The 12,888-nt window shown below is 35.0% G+C and overlaps 2 protein-coding genes across 9 annotated transcripts in view; one reads left to right on the forward strand and one right to left on the reverse strand.

Moving 5' to 3' along the window:
- The first annotated feature begins 5,027 nt into the window (after nucleotides 1-5,027).
- Nucleotides 5,028-7,152, forward strand: LOC110457935. The gene is made up of 4 exons (XM_021509425.1): nucleotides 5,028-5,134; nucleotides 5,789-5,902; nucleotides 6,472-6,550; nucleotides 6,802-7,152. The coding sequence occupies exons 1-4, from the start codon at nucleotides 5,102-5,104 to the stop codon at nucleotides 6,987-6,989; spliced, it is 414 nt and encodes a 137-aa protein (XP_021365100.1). The 5' UTR covers nucleotides 5,028-5,101; the 3' UTR covers nucleotides 6,990-7,152.
- Nucleotides 7,153-9,645: 2,493 nt separating this feature from the next.
- LOC110457894 (F-box/LRR-repeat protein 13-like) overlaps nucleotides 9,646-12,888 on the reverse strand; it is a 36,432-nt gene continuing 33,189 nt past the window's right edge. For all 8 annotated transcript variants that reach the window (XM_021509393.1, XM_021509400.1, XM_021509384.1 and 5 more), the window contains 5 exons: nucleotides 12,395-12,532; nucleotides 11,958-12,038; nucleotides 11,734-11,816; nucleotides 10,682-10,762; nucleotides 9,646-10,375 (listed from right to left, as the gene is read on the reverse strand). In XM_021509393.1, coding sequence (XP_021365068.1) covers nucleotides 10,288-10,375; nucleotides 10,682-10,762; nucleotides 11,734-11,816; nucleotides 11,958-12,038; nucleotides 12,395-12,532 — 471 coding nt within the window. In that variant the 3' untranslated portion in view covers nucleotides 9,646-10,287. The remainder of the gene's footprint in view (nucleotides 10,376-10,681; nucleotides 10,763-11,733; nucleotides 11,817-11,957; nucleotides 12,039-12,394; nucleotides 12,533-12,888) is intronic.

The raw sequence follows: 12,888 nt of genomic DNA on the forward strand, positions 1-12,888 counted from the left end.
TATTTATATTCTGACGCAATTGAAAAAAAAAAAGCTTTGCTAAGTATGATATATGTAGAAGTCTCTTTATGACGTCACACAAATCATCTGTCGCCTACAGCAGTTAAAGGCGCCCGTCATTGCCTAATTGATTAAATTTTATTAGAATATGCGTATATCAAAGTTCTGTAAATCTGAGGTGACTGCTGGTGACACACATTTATAATACATAATAATAATAATAATAATCCGAGGTTCTTATATACCGCTTTATCACAACCTAGTTCGTAGGTCGTCTCAAAGCGGTTCACAAATTCGTATCCGTGGTTATAAGGTCCTTGCAACCAGCCAATATCTTTCTCAACTCCCTGGGGAGCATACAGCCGGTGCTGCCATTTCGGCGCTCACAGTTAGCATTCAACAATTCTAGCACTGCCCAACCACGTACTCATTTACATCTGAGTAAACTAAAACAAGCGGAGTAAAGTATATTGCCCAAAGATACAGCACAGTGCCGTGACGTGACTCGAACCCGCAACCCTTCGGTCACGGGCCCGGCGTTCTACCACTACCGTGCCTCCTCTTTCATTGAAAGTTTTATTTATTTATTTTTTATTTTTTTAATATGATTGAAAATGTCTTCGTTTTAATTTTGATAGCAAGTTTTAAATATGTGCAAAAGCAAGGGCAATACTCAGTCCGAGATGCAAAAAATACCGTAAGTTGAACTCAAAATTGATAAAATTCAAAATATGAACAAAGGAAAGATTTCCGTGGAGACCATTAAATACGCTCAAGGAGAATCAGACCAGGTGTTCCGAAATGGTAAGCGTTTTCTACTTCATCGACGACTCGGCTATTGGAGCTCATATCTCTGAAATTTGTAGGAAAGCCTCAAGGCAATTGTCCATTTTAAAGCGAATTGGGAGTTTTTTTAACCAAACAAGGTAGACTTGTAATTTATAATTCTATTATTGTTTCAAATTTTAACTACTGTCCTTTAGTCTGGCACTCTTGTTCCGTGAAGAGTGTCAGAAAGCTAGAAAAGATACAAGAAAGAGCTTTAAGGTTTATACATAAGGATCACAACTCATCCTTCAGATACTTACTCAGTATTACCAACAGCGACAGGCTTCATGTAAGGCGTTTGAAGGAAATGGGTATGGTTTTTTTTTAATATATAAACAAAATGTCTCCTGAATATATTCATAATCTTGTAAATATTAAGATGTCTAATTGTGACTTCAGGAAAGAAAAGACTGAAGAGGTTCCAAGGGTCAACACTGTGAAGTATGGACATAAATCGTTTGCTTTTGAGGCCGCCCGGGTGTGGAACAGTCTCCCAAATGACTTCAGAAAAGTTGAAAACTTCAAAGATTTCAGGAGGCTGGTCCATTCCTGAGATGGCCCCATCTGCCTTTGCAATATCTGCAAAGAGAGATACTTCATACTGTGCCCTGGCTACCTCTGCCACCTGACATTTTGGATTGTGTGATAGTTTTATTGTCTTATCTCATTTCTTATGTTTTAATTCTATTCTATATTTTTGCTGCATCTTATTTGTATTTTAATTCCATATATTCTAAAATATGATTTTTTTCAAAACTTGATAACTTTGTTAATTGATTTCGGTATCATTTTTAATTCACACTATAATAGTGTATATTCTGTCAATTTTTATTCTTTGCTATATTAGCATTGCATGTATATTCCACTTCATAGTGTTTTAATCCTATGTCCTAAGTAATTCTTGTGTGATATAACAAGTATTCATTCACTATTAACTATGTCATTTATTTACCTATTCTGAATACTACTTATCTGTGATCACATTTAATGCTTTTCATATATTAACACTGTTTATATATATATATCCCGGGGGCCTTTGTAATGTAGGTAGGGGACTCCCAATCACCTAGAAACCTGAGATATGTATACTTTCTTTTTCTGTGATGATTATTCCTGGGTGGTTTTTTTTATTAATATATGTGATTATCTCCCTTTACTTGTAATATAATATGTTATTGTTATTTTTACATATGTTTGTCGCAATAATAGCTCTCAAGAGCTAATGTTCCTTGTTTACCTGTATGCGACGTTAAATAAAGTTTCTTGTATCTGGTATCTTGTCGAATCCAACAAACGTAACGTCCTTATAACTAAAACCGGGGCAGTGACAACGACACAACACAGACCAATAATGAGCAAAATAAAAACTTCCATACCATGAAACAGTGAATTACCCGGCGAGATCATGAAATGCCGAAATGACAACAAAACCATAATTCAAAATCAATAAAACTAGGGCGTAATATTAACAAAGTAATGATTTACATAGAGACCCTTGCAAAACAAGGAGAATAAGACCAGGTGCTTCGGAATAGTAAGCATCCTCTGCTTCATCGACGATACCCGCGTTGCAAATCTAAGTCGAATCCAAGTGATGTCTCGTCCTCACACCGCGATCTCGGGTAGTGGCAACAAAACCGCAAGGCATTCTAATGAGAATAATAAAAATATCTATCTTCACACCACACAACGAAATAGCATATTTCCCTGCGAGATCTTAATGGCGATCATAACAAGAGGTCCAATGGACCTGTATCGCACACCTGGTTTTATGTTTAAGTCATTACAACTGAATGCATTATTACATCTTTATATGAAATTTCCTCAAAACCAGACAAGATCTACGTTCTAACCCAACTGGGACCACAATATCTGACTTTCAACTAATCAGGGGCCTCCATTGAGTTACCATGTTGACAGATTTTGAAATAAGTAATATGTTTTCAGGGTGTAATTAGACAATACTTTAATTTTCATTCAACTATAAGCTTTTATAAACCTAGAAACCAATTTTTAACAATTTATGAAAACTACACCATAGAATATGATAATCTAGCTGACCATTTCTTAGGACCGCAGGTGTCAAATCAACCTCATTCAATTAAGAAATGTTTGTTCTTCCTCAATAATGTTTTTGACCAAATTTTGTACAGTCCACTCAGGCAATTAGGAGATATTAACGTCTTAAAAGCAAAATATTAGATAATTTTCCTGTTTGTGGCCCGGTCTTCCTAGCCCCAGGTGTCGAACCAGTCTCATTTATTTAGGAAATGATTGCCCTACCCCAATGAAGTTTCACAGCAAATTTGGTTGAAATCTGTTCTGGTGTTTAGGAGGAGATGCATGTTAAAGCAAGTTTAGCTAAGTTCTCCTGCAGGCCCCCACGCCAATGGCCTCATGGGGTCGAACCAGCCTCATTTATTTAGGAAATGATTGCCCTTCCCTAGTGATGCTTTAGACTAAATTTGGTTGAAATCCTCTCTGGCGTTAAGAAGGAGATGCGTTTTAAGGCAAATTAAGCTAAGTTCCCTCCCATTCAGGGCCCCGCCCCCTTGCCTCAGAGGTCGAACCAACCTCATTTATTTAGGAAATGATTGCCCTTCCCTAGTGATGCTTCAGACTAAATTGAATTGAAATCTTCTTTGGCGTTTAGGAGGATATAGGTTTTAAAAAAAAAATTGTCGACGGACGACGGACGCTGCGCCACGGCATAAAAATTGTACAAAGTCTTCATCAACTTGCATCTTTGGAAACCTTGTGTTGTAGGTTTTCCAGTCAGCAGTCGACATATTTCACCAAAGTCGTGATATTTTTGAGTACCGAATCAACTGAGACATGTTACCAACATATGTAGGGCATGTTGCTATCAAGAAAGTGAAGTTTCACAATAGGAAAGTCGAAATCGTCACGTTTATCGTAGACCTTAGTAATAAGCCGTCCCTGTTGGTTATGTTGTTAGTAAAGATCGAAAAAATAGGCTGTATTAAGAGATCTGGAGGTTATATACGATCGATGAAGTCAACGACTTTCTTGTTATTCAAAGACAGCACATCGTCGGTACATTATGTATATCAGAATGTGAAATTGAAGGTCTTTGTTAGGTTATTTAAACAGTCCTGATAAAATCATCAATACATCAAGCTTTATATGAAAACAAAAGCAAATAAAATAAAATAAAATGCAAGCAGTTGATTTTATGTAGGTGAAATAAGTATGAGTATGTCTTGTGGCATGTGATTCCTGCTTAATGTATGTGACTTATGGACTAATAGAGAGCTAGTCGTACTATTATCTAAGTGGAGCCGTATACTGCTTGTTCTAACATATAATTTAATATCTTCGTTTAGTTGTTCTGATTTCGTATTCTTTACGTGTTAATAGCCGGTCGAGATCTGTATAGATGCCCTTTTATAGCTACATGTATGTTTACACGTGATATCACTCTTTGTGACCAATTATATTCATCGATTCGTGAACTGTACTTGAATAAGAGCCAGCTCACATTTTCAGTCAGCATACGAAAATTATTATTTGTGGATGGTCTCCCTGGTATTGCAGTCTTTCATTTAATGCCTTTTAAGATATACAAGACTATCATGAAATTGTGCGAAATATACATTGGAGTATTTTTCCATACCTACACAATCATGTACGTCTCTATTTGTCTTTATTATCATTCTGTTGTGGTATATGTGAAAATTACCTCCAAAAAGCAACATACCTTCAAATGTATGATATTCGATAGGGTTCTGACCAAGTGGATGCTAAAATAATATAAATATAATGTACAGTTAGTGAAGAGATTTCAACAATAACTACATTTGTTTCGTACTAAGAATTTATTTCACATGTAAAAATAAAATAATAATGTAAATGCCACTGAAGATGTTTCCGTAAATGTTATGTTTTAAATCCTATCTTCTTAATTCCAAATGCATAGCATAGCCAGAAAAGGCTTATGTGTACGTGTAATAATCAGTGTTAATAATATTATTAAATTTATTTTAAAACTTTAATAGCTTTTATAAATGACGATGTCATAATACTGATCGTATTAAATCCATCACAAGCATCCAGACGTAATTTGTTGACGTGTCAGGAAACAAATTCGAACTTGTGGTATTTCACTTACGTCATCAAAACCGAAAAGCCGGGATTTAATGAATAATTACTATGTTGTGGTTGACAGGGAAATTAACGAGTCAGTCAAGCGTGACCAATTAATTGTATAATTACATGGGAAACCGTCTGATATCTTACAACGCAGGACAACATGGCAACCAGTACCATTGTTTTGTTTATCACGGTAAGTTTATTCTTTATTTCATAATTAAATGAGCCAGATAGTTGAGTACTTTTGATTGAAATTCTACCATAGATTTAAAACAAAAGCAGTTTATACGGATTCAAAATTAGTTACAAAGATACTTTAACTATGTTGCTGTGTATTACAATACTTGTTTAAATACTGCTTACCATCGCGTATGAGGTAGCGTAAGTTGTTTCAATATATATTAACAGGGGTAGTACGAGTTGTTTATTGTTACTTTATGGTTGGAGAGGAAGGGTTGGGTGGGGTGTTAAACTTTATCCTTATATGTTTATAAGTGGATTTTAAATATGATCTTTATGCATTAACAAGGGGAGTTTCACTTTAAGAACTTTTTCGATTCATATGTACATATTGTCATCTGATTAAAGATTATTCCTAACTGATATTTTCATAAATTTTAAACCATTTTAAAGTGCAGTCTTTAATTACAATACACTAATTTCATGTTTTGACGAAGAAAGGAATTTTCTATTGATGTGTGATGCATAAAAGTGTGGTTTTAAAGTTCGTACTCGTGAAAACCATACACCATATTTTCTTTTTGTCTTTTATCTTTCTTTCTATAAAGATAAATTTTGTAATTTATGAAAGTTGTGTTATTTGTAATTTTGTTCTTTGTTTATTTAGGTGTTGGTGTCTATATGTCACCAAATAGCTGGCCAATATGGAAATGAACCATTTCCCCCAACGGGTCGCTATAGAGACCCAACCGTCCTCAAATACTTCCATCGGATTTGTCAGGTAAATTAAAAGTATATATAATGCTTATACAAACAGTCCATATAGATTTCTGTATTACAATATTATGATAGAAACATAAAACAAAATTACAATGTAAAGCCTTCAAATAATTATACTCGCTGCATATGGATGCACTTCATTTACAATTATTTCAGCTTGAATGTCTTAAAAACCGTATGTTCATATAGGAAAGGTTTTATCAAATTTACTGTTTTAAAATATATCCATCAATATTCGAAGTTGGATGAACAACTGATCAACATAAATCCAGCCTCCCCGAAACCTGTTGCCCATTCTGTATGCATATTGGTGCGATTCGAGAGTGATGTTGAAAACGTGTAGCATCCTATAATATGGGTCAATTTTAGTAAGTTTTACTTACTAAAAGGGTAGGCGGTTGACGCTGTTGATATGGTATTCCCCTTTCTCCATGTTAGCCGGGGTTCAGTTTCCCGATCGTACGCTGAAATGTATGGGTCGCATGCCCAATTTATTTCGATAATGTTGTATAAGTTTATTTGATTAATAATTTACTTGGATTAGTAACATACACATGATTGTCATTACAGGAAGCAAGATGCGGTTTTGAGCAGGTGTGCGAACGTTCGAGATTCCAGGGTTCACCAAGGCTGTACACCTGTGTGCAAAGTAAGTACGGCCACGAACATATAGACATATTCTGACCCTCTTTATTTGCTTGTTCGAGCCAAAAATATATAAAACAATTCGTATTGGAAAAAAAAGAAACCTTTCAAATTCTGAAACAGTAGATCAAAGGAATGATAAATTATTAAATACAAGAATTTTGTGGATTGTTAATATTTGTTATCTTCCTGAATGTTGCTTGAAAATCCCGATTATAGCATATGAATAATATTAAATTTGTCGCTTGGTTACAGCTCCTGGTGGATCTATGAAGCAAGGAGACTGTCCTCATCGAAATTTCATTCAAGGTACACAGATAGAATGTAACACCGATTACGGTTGCCGCCGCTTTAGTGATATATGTTGTCATGGAGTCGGAACCAGTCGCTGTATGCGTCCCAGACGGAGTGGCTCTAATAATAATAATAATAGAGGATACTAGATGATGTACACATCCGAGCCACAGAATGTAACATAACCAGAATCTGACAGTCCATGAATTTCATACCTTGTATAACATATAACTGTGATATGCAATTTCATCATACGTTTACAAACAGTTGTAATTAAATATGACATCTGTATAAAGAGGTGTTATGGTTTCATTAAGAGAACGTTATTTTGTCCAGCTAAAAGAAAGTTAATTCAACAGTTTTTTCGTCGCGAGTTTGATTTGGGTCTTATTTGATCATTTCTTCAAACTTAAGTAACATTCACTACAGATAACTTTTTTACCCCTCTAAGACAAATATATGAAACTTTTTAATAGATATTATGCCAAAAGAGAATCGCACTGCATATTTCAGCCGTTTTGCCTCGACAGTAGCATAGCGTTGAATACCTAGAACTATTGCAAATTATAGAAATCATTTATTGACCCTTTCCCTGCTGTGTTACCGGCAATGTTAATTTTCAACAAGCACCCTGAACTTTTGGTCATCGTAATTAAATACCAATCAAATGGTAGGTCATATTTAAAGACTCACATCAAACAGATTTATGGAGATAATGTTCCAGATAGCTTAACTCGAACTTTGTTTATGAAAACACGGAATTAGATTAGATCGAAGTCCGTGATGAAAATGATACAGAACGAATTTTGCTTTGTCAGTTTTATATAAACGTCTTTTATTTTAACAGTATGTAAATATGAAACTGGGAGCCGTGTAACCTAGTTTTATGTAACATGTCCTTGCCTAACAAGTAGTGTTGGTACGTCCTACATTATTTCCAAAATGTCAAACTCAAGTACTGCAATAGTGGATGTTATGGAAAGACACATTATCTGATGTTCATTTATTAATCTAAGTCTTATGACTCTCAGATTTCATTCATATACTTCCCAAATACACTACCGAGGCTTAATACTTTTTAACTAATTTTAAGGGTTCGACTGGACACAACCATTTTGATTTGAGGCCAGTACGCCTCTCATGAGCTAGTAAAAGAGATATTAGGCTCCGCATACCCCATGTACATGATCATAATGTCGATGAAGTAGCCTTATTTCAGATTACACTAAAAACACGATGTATAATTTTACTAACTAAATTAAAGTCGTCGAATGTTCTCAATCTTCATATCTAGCCACATGCTAAGATATGACTGAAAATGGAGTTGTAATTTACGAAGACCATACCACCTTAAGGGGACTTGGTGAACTGAACATCATCGTCGATATAATATCTCTTATAACAGCATGGTAACACGAGTAAATCGCAATGCATGCAACATACATCGAAACGATAAGTTTACACTTGGAACGATATATACGCAATGAAATAGATGCCCGTGTGTAGCCTAGTACTAACGATTGTTTAACAGACACGAACCAGGGGCGTTTCTAGGATATTTGAAAGAGGGTGCGTAGAATAAAATCTTTTGCCGAGCGGAGCGAGGCGAAAAATCTTTTGGACCTTTTATTTGCTANAAAAGGGGGGGGGGCGTACGCCCATTACGCCCCCACCTGGACCCGCCCCTGCGAACCAGCATTAAATTGCTTCACATCTACAAACTACATATTTTCTAGTACATGTTGTTGTAGTATCGTTCGCCATATAGCAAGGTATACATTTCTCATGTGTAAATAGATTTCTCAACTGCCCACTGCTTTCTTAGTTTGGTGGCGATTTCTCAGTGGTGTGTTGATTTCTTAGTTGTGAATTCATCTTTGAGTTGAGAATCGATTTAACGGTTTTACATTACAACTACACCTGACATTGAAATGGAATTTCCAGGTTCTGTAGCAAGACACCGTTTATAAAGTCACTGTTTTCTAGAAGTTTTAGCTATTTTCCGTTGCTAATTAAAGGCTATGGTCGCATGCACGTGACATTAATTTAGTTTAGTTATTAATACATGTAGTTAGTAACGGAACATGACAACAATAACTTTTGAGGTGTCTTTATCTTGACATCTCTGTACAGAAATAGTCTATTGTCTTATATCATTATTTATCATTTTCTAAAAATGTTACTTTCATATTTCTTAACAATACCAGTGTTGACTTCACGTTTAATTTGATTACTGCAGATGCGATATTTCAGCATTTATTATGGCATGAAGCCCGTTGTCCTTGGCTACATGATTAATGTACATTTTAACTACACCATAGAAAAGGAGATGGTCCAAATATTGAGACATTTCGAAGAAAGGTCTTCCATTTCACGTGAGAAACGGTTTGTGTAATATCAAAGCAAATCATACGACAATACAACATGATCATTTTTCATAAATAGTAATTCATACACGGAATGTATTTCTGGGTAACTGGACATAGCAATGAATGGATCCAGCGAATCATACAGTCAGTTTACAATAAGAACAATGAAGACCATAACATGTCTTGCATAAGTTTATTGTACATGTCTCTCGGATGAGGAAACGTCTTTTACATGACCTGCACCATGTCATTAGAGCATCATGTCCTCTAGTTGCTTCAAGAGAATGTGGTGATGTCATATCAGGAAGTAGTGATGGATGGTTCAATATGATACTCAGGAGAGCGCTGCAGTTGTAAGTTACAAAGGCACAGGTCTATATATCACAGGGTACTTGCATCACTAGTATGTGTGTTACATCACTAGTATGTGTGTTACATCACTAGTATGTGTGTTACATCAAAGTCACTGTTCTTTCAGCTGGCAGTACTAGTGCTGTATATTTATTTAACTTATACTGAAAAACAACATTGCTATTTGGCTCAATTAATGTATCTTTTGGATGAAAACCAGTAGTCTTTGGTTCAATATTAAAAAACCATTATAAATGCTTTGCACTTTGATGTATTAAAAGAATACAGGAAAAACAGAACAAAAGACTCTAACCTGGAATGAAAGAAGAATATTAACATGAATGCACAGACCACCTATACCGACAAGTACTCAGCGGTGACATGTTGTGGTAAACGAGCCTACTATTATCCCATACACAGATCAGTCTATGCTATCTTTGATGAAGAATATATATAAATGGGTGCAGAGGGCCATAGTTGCAGGTGGAGATATTTGCTATCTGAAGTGAAATACAAAGATGACTATCACAGACTAAATTATACAGACACTGACGTGCTAAGGGTCTGTCGCTGGGATCAGTCCGGTGATAACACAATGCTGTCCACTGGGATTACAGCTACATCTCAGCACAATATTGCTTACATTAGCTTGAGTATCTGTCTCCGTTGTCTGTCCCCGATTAGCTATAGGTCTAACCTGGTGTTTCCCCCGATTCACTTTGTCTGTTCATCCCACATAACCGTAGTACGGGGGAATGTCCTCATTACTGTACCTGACAACCTCCACACTTCTCATCATCTTCTGTGCTGATGATCTGCAACAAATCAAATCAGCAATGCAAAAAGACAAACAAATCAAATCGGCAATGCAAAAAGACAAACAAGGAAATAAACGCATCTTAAAGAAAATGAAAACACTTTCCAAATGAGAATTGATAACAAACTTATGATAACATATATTTAAAAATCTAAATATGACATATATGACATAAAATTTAGAAATATTTGATGTTCTAAAGATCATGATCAGTTATAAGATGAATCCTCCCAATCTTTTATCAGACATGACAGATCCAGTATCTGACACCTGGTGGTATGTATTAAGTAATGTTCATCCTTACTTGGGTATCCCTTTACAGTACAGAATGGTGAGATTGTGCAGCTTTTTACAACCCTTCCTCAGATACTTCAATGCTTTCTCCCTGTAAATTAACAGATTGACTCATAACATTAATCATTTTTACAACCGTGTAAGATACTTCCATACCTTTAACATTATTCACTTTCCACAAACCTGTATTAGATACGGTCATAGTTTTTCTTATACATAAAAATTGTAACTTAATTTAACAAATCACATCCCAAGCAATGCACACTTCATTTAATGTTCTAAAATTGTCCGGACAAGCATTTTTCAACAAAGGGCCATAACTCTGTAAAAAGGGTTGGAATAAAAAAAAAACCCACCTAGATGCATGACGTCTAGGATATTACCATATCCGTAAACTTTAAATGAAATCGGCCCATAATTTAGGTGGCGGACATTTTTTTTTCTCAATAAGAGGCCACAACTCCTTTTAAAAGGGTCGGAATGAATAACAAATACTTCTTGAATGCACAATATCAGGGGGGTAGATATCATATATGAAAACTTTCATTGAAATTTGGACCATTAGTTTTGGAGTTGTCGACGATTTTTCAAGAAACGGCCATTACTTCGTAAAAATTAGTCGAAATGAAAAAATAATACTGATGCCGACTTAAAATAGTAGTTATCCTATCTGGAAATTGTCCATTACTTGATAAAGGAATTGTCCGCACAAACATTTTCAGGATTTTTTTAACAAAGGTCCATAACTTCATAAAAAGGGTCAGAATAAAAAAAAAAAAAAAATGGATCATGATGCACAACTTTAGATAATAGTTATCATATCGGGAAACTGTCATTGAAATCGGTCCATTACTTTAGAAGGAGTTGTCCGGACAAAACATTTTTACTGATTCCTGTATACCCTTGTAACTTCATTGCGCCCCAAGGTATAATGATACATTTTCTCAAAGAATGTGACACTGTCTGCTGACATTTTGGAAAAAAATAGTATTGAAATGTAATGCCCTGAAATTGGGGGGAAAGTATATAGTATCTTTATCTATTAACTCATTCTATACATACGTGACGAGGAGACAGCCACTGATGTCAAGACTGTAGAGATAGTGACAAACTCCGGACAGGTACTGGATACTTAGGTTAGTCACCTGTAACAAGTAAATGCAACATTACACTTTATACAGGTACATGTACTATACACTCAGGCTAGTCACTTCAACCGAGTAAATACACTTAACATTATCAGTATTTATCACCCATCAATATAACACTATTAGGTTACAACTCACCAGCTTACATCCAGCCACATTCAGCACATTCAACATTCTACAGCAAAACGCCAGGTTCTTGATTGCACCATCAGTAATTCCCTACAAATATAATCAAGTATATACATATATACATATATATATCTATTTCTGTTTCAATGAATCACTACATCATCATACATCTTACATCTTACATAAATATGCCTATTCAAACGTACCATGCACACAAATCAAACATGTACTATATATAAACCGAAATAAGTTTGAATCTTAATTATGAATATCAGAAGATTTATAGATGAAAGGAGTATATTAATATAATGAAAAAACTGAAATTGAAATCAATTACAGAATAATAAGTTAATATGAGCACTGCAAGGATGCTTTATACATGTACAAGGTAAGTAGATGTAATGAAGGATAACCATAGTGTACAGAATATGAGAGGACAGACATACCACACAGTGTGACAGGTCGAGGCGTTCAATATCCTTACACTGCTGGGTGAACTTCTGTAGACCCAGGTCTGTAATCGAAGTACACTCCGACAGGGTCACATCCTTCAGGCGAGAGTTATTGCCAAGGGCAGATAACCCCTGCACAAATAAAAATGAACAATCGCCTATATTTTCATTATCATAAAACAGATGAAAAAATTGTTGAACATTTTATATAGATCTTGGAACGTACCTTTCAAATGCTTAAAAGACTAAAAAACAAAACTAACACATTCCTGTTATTATGCACGTAATTGTTTTGTGTTTACTTTCTTTGCTATTTGATCTTGTCAATACATGTACTACCTTTACAAACTTGTGACATTTAGCTGTATTAATTACAAGTTTTATTAAATTATAATGTTGTTTTTGCATATCTCTTTATTATTGAAATAATTCTGTATTCAGAACTTATGTAATGCTGTTTTGACATCCAGTTTGAAATAAACATTCTT

This window comes from Mizuhopecten yessoensis, unplaced genomic scaffold (genome assembly GCF_002113885.1).
Source record: "Mizuhopecten yessoensis strain PY_sf001 unplaced genomic scaffold, ASM211388v2 scaffold1171, whole genome shotgun sequence".
Classification (NCBI taxonomy): Eukaryota; Metazoa; Mollusca; class Bivalvia; order Pectinida; family Pectinidae; genus Mizuhopecten; species Mizuhopecten yessoensis.

Bases quoted from the DNA above. Each gene is read 5' to 3' on its own strand.
- LOC110457935 (XM_021509425.1), top strand. From the start codon at position 5,102: ATGGCAACCAGTACCATTGTTTTGTTTATCACG. The intron at 5,135-5,788 runs GTAAGTTTATTC...TTGTTTATTTAG, and splicing joins CCATTGTTTTGTTTATCACG to GTGTTGGTGTCTATATGTCA. The intron at 6,551-6,801 runs GTAAGTACGGCC...GCTTGGTTACAG, and splicing joins GCTGTACACCTGTGTGCAAA to CTCCTGGTGGATCTATGAAG.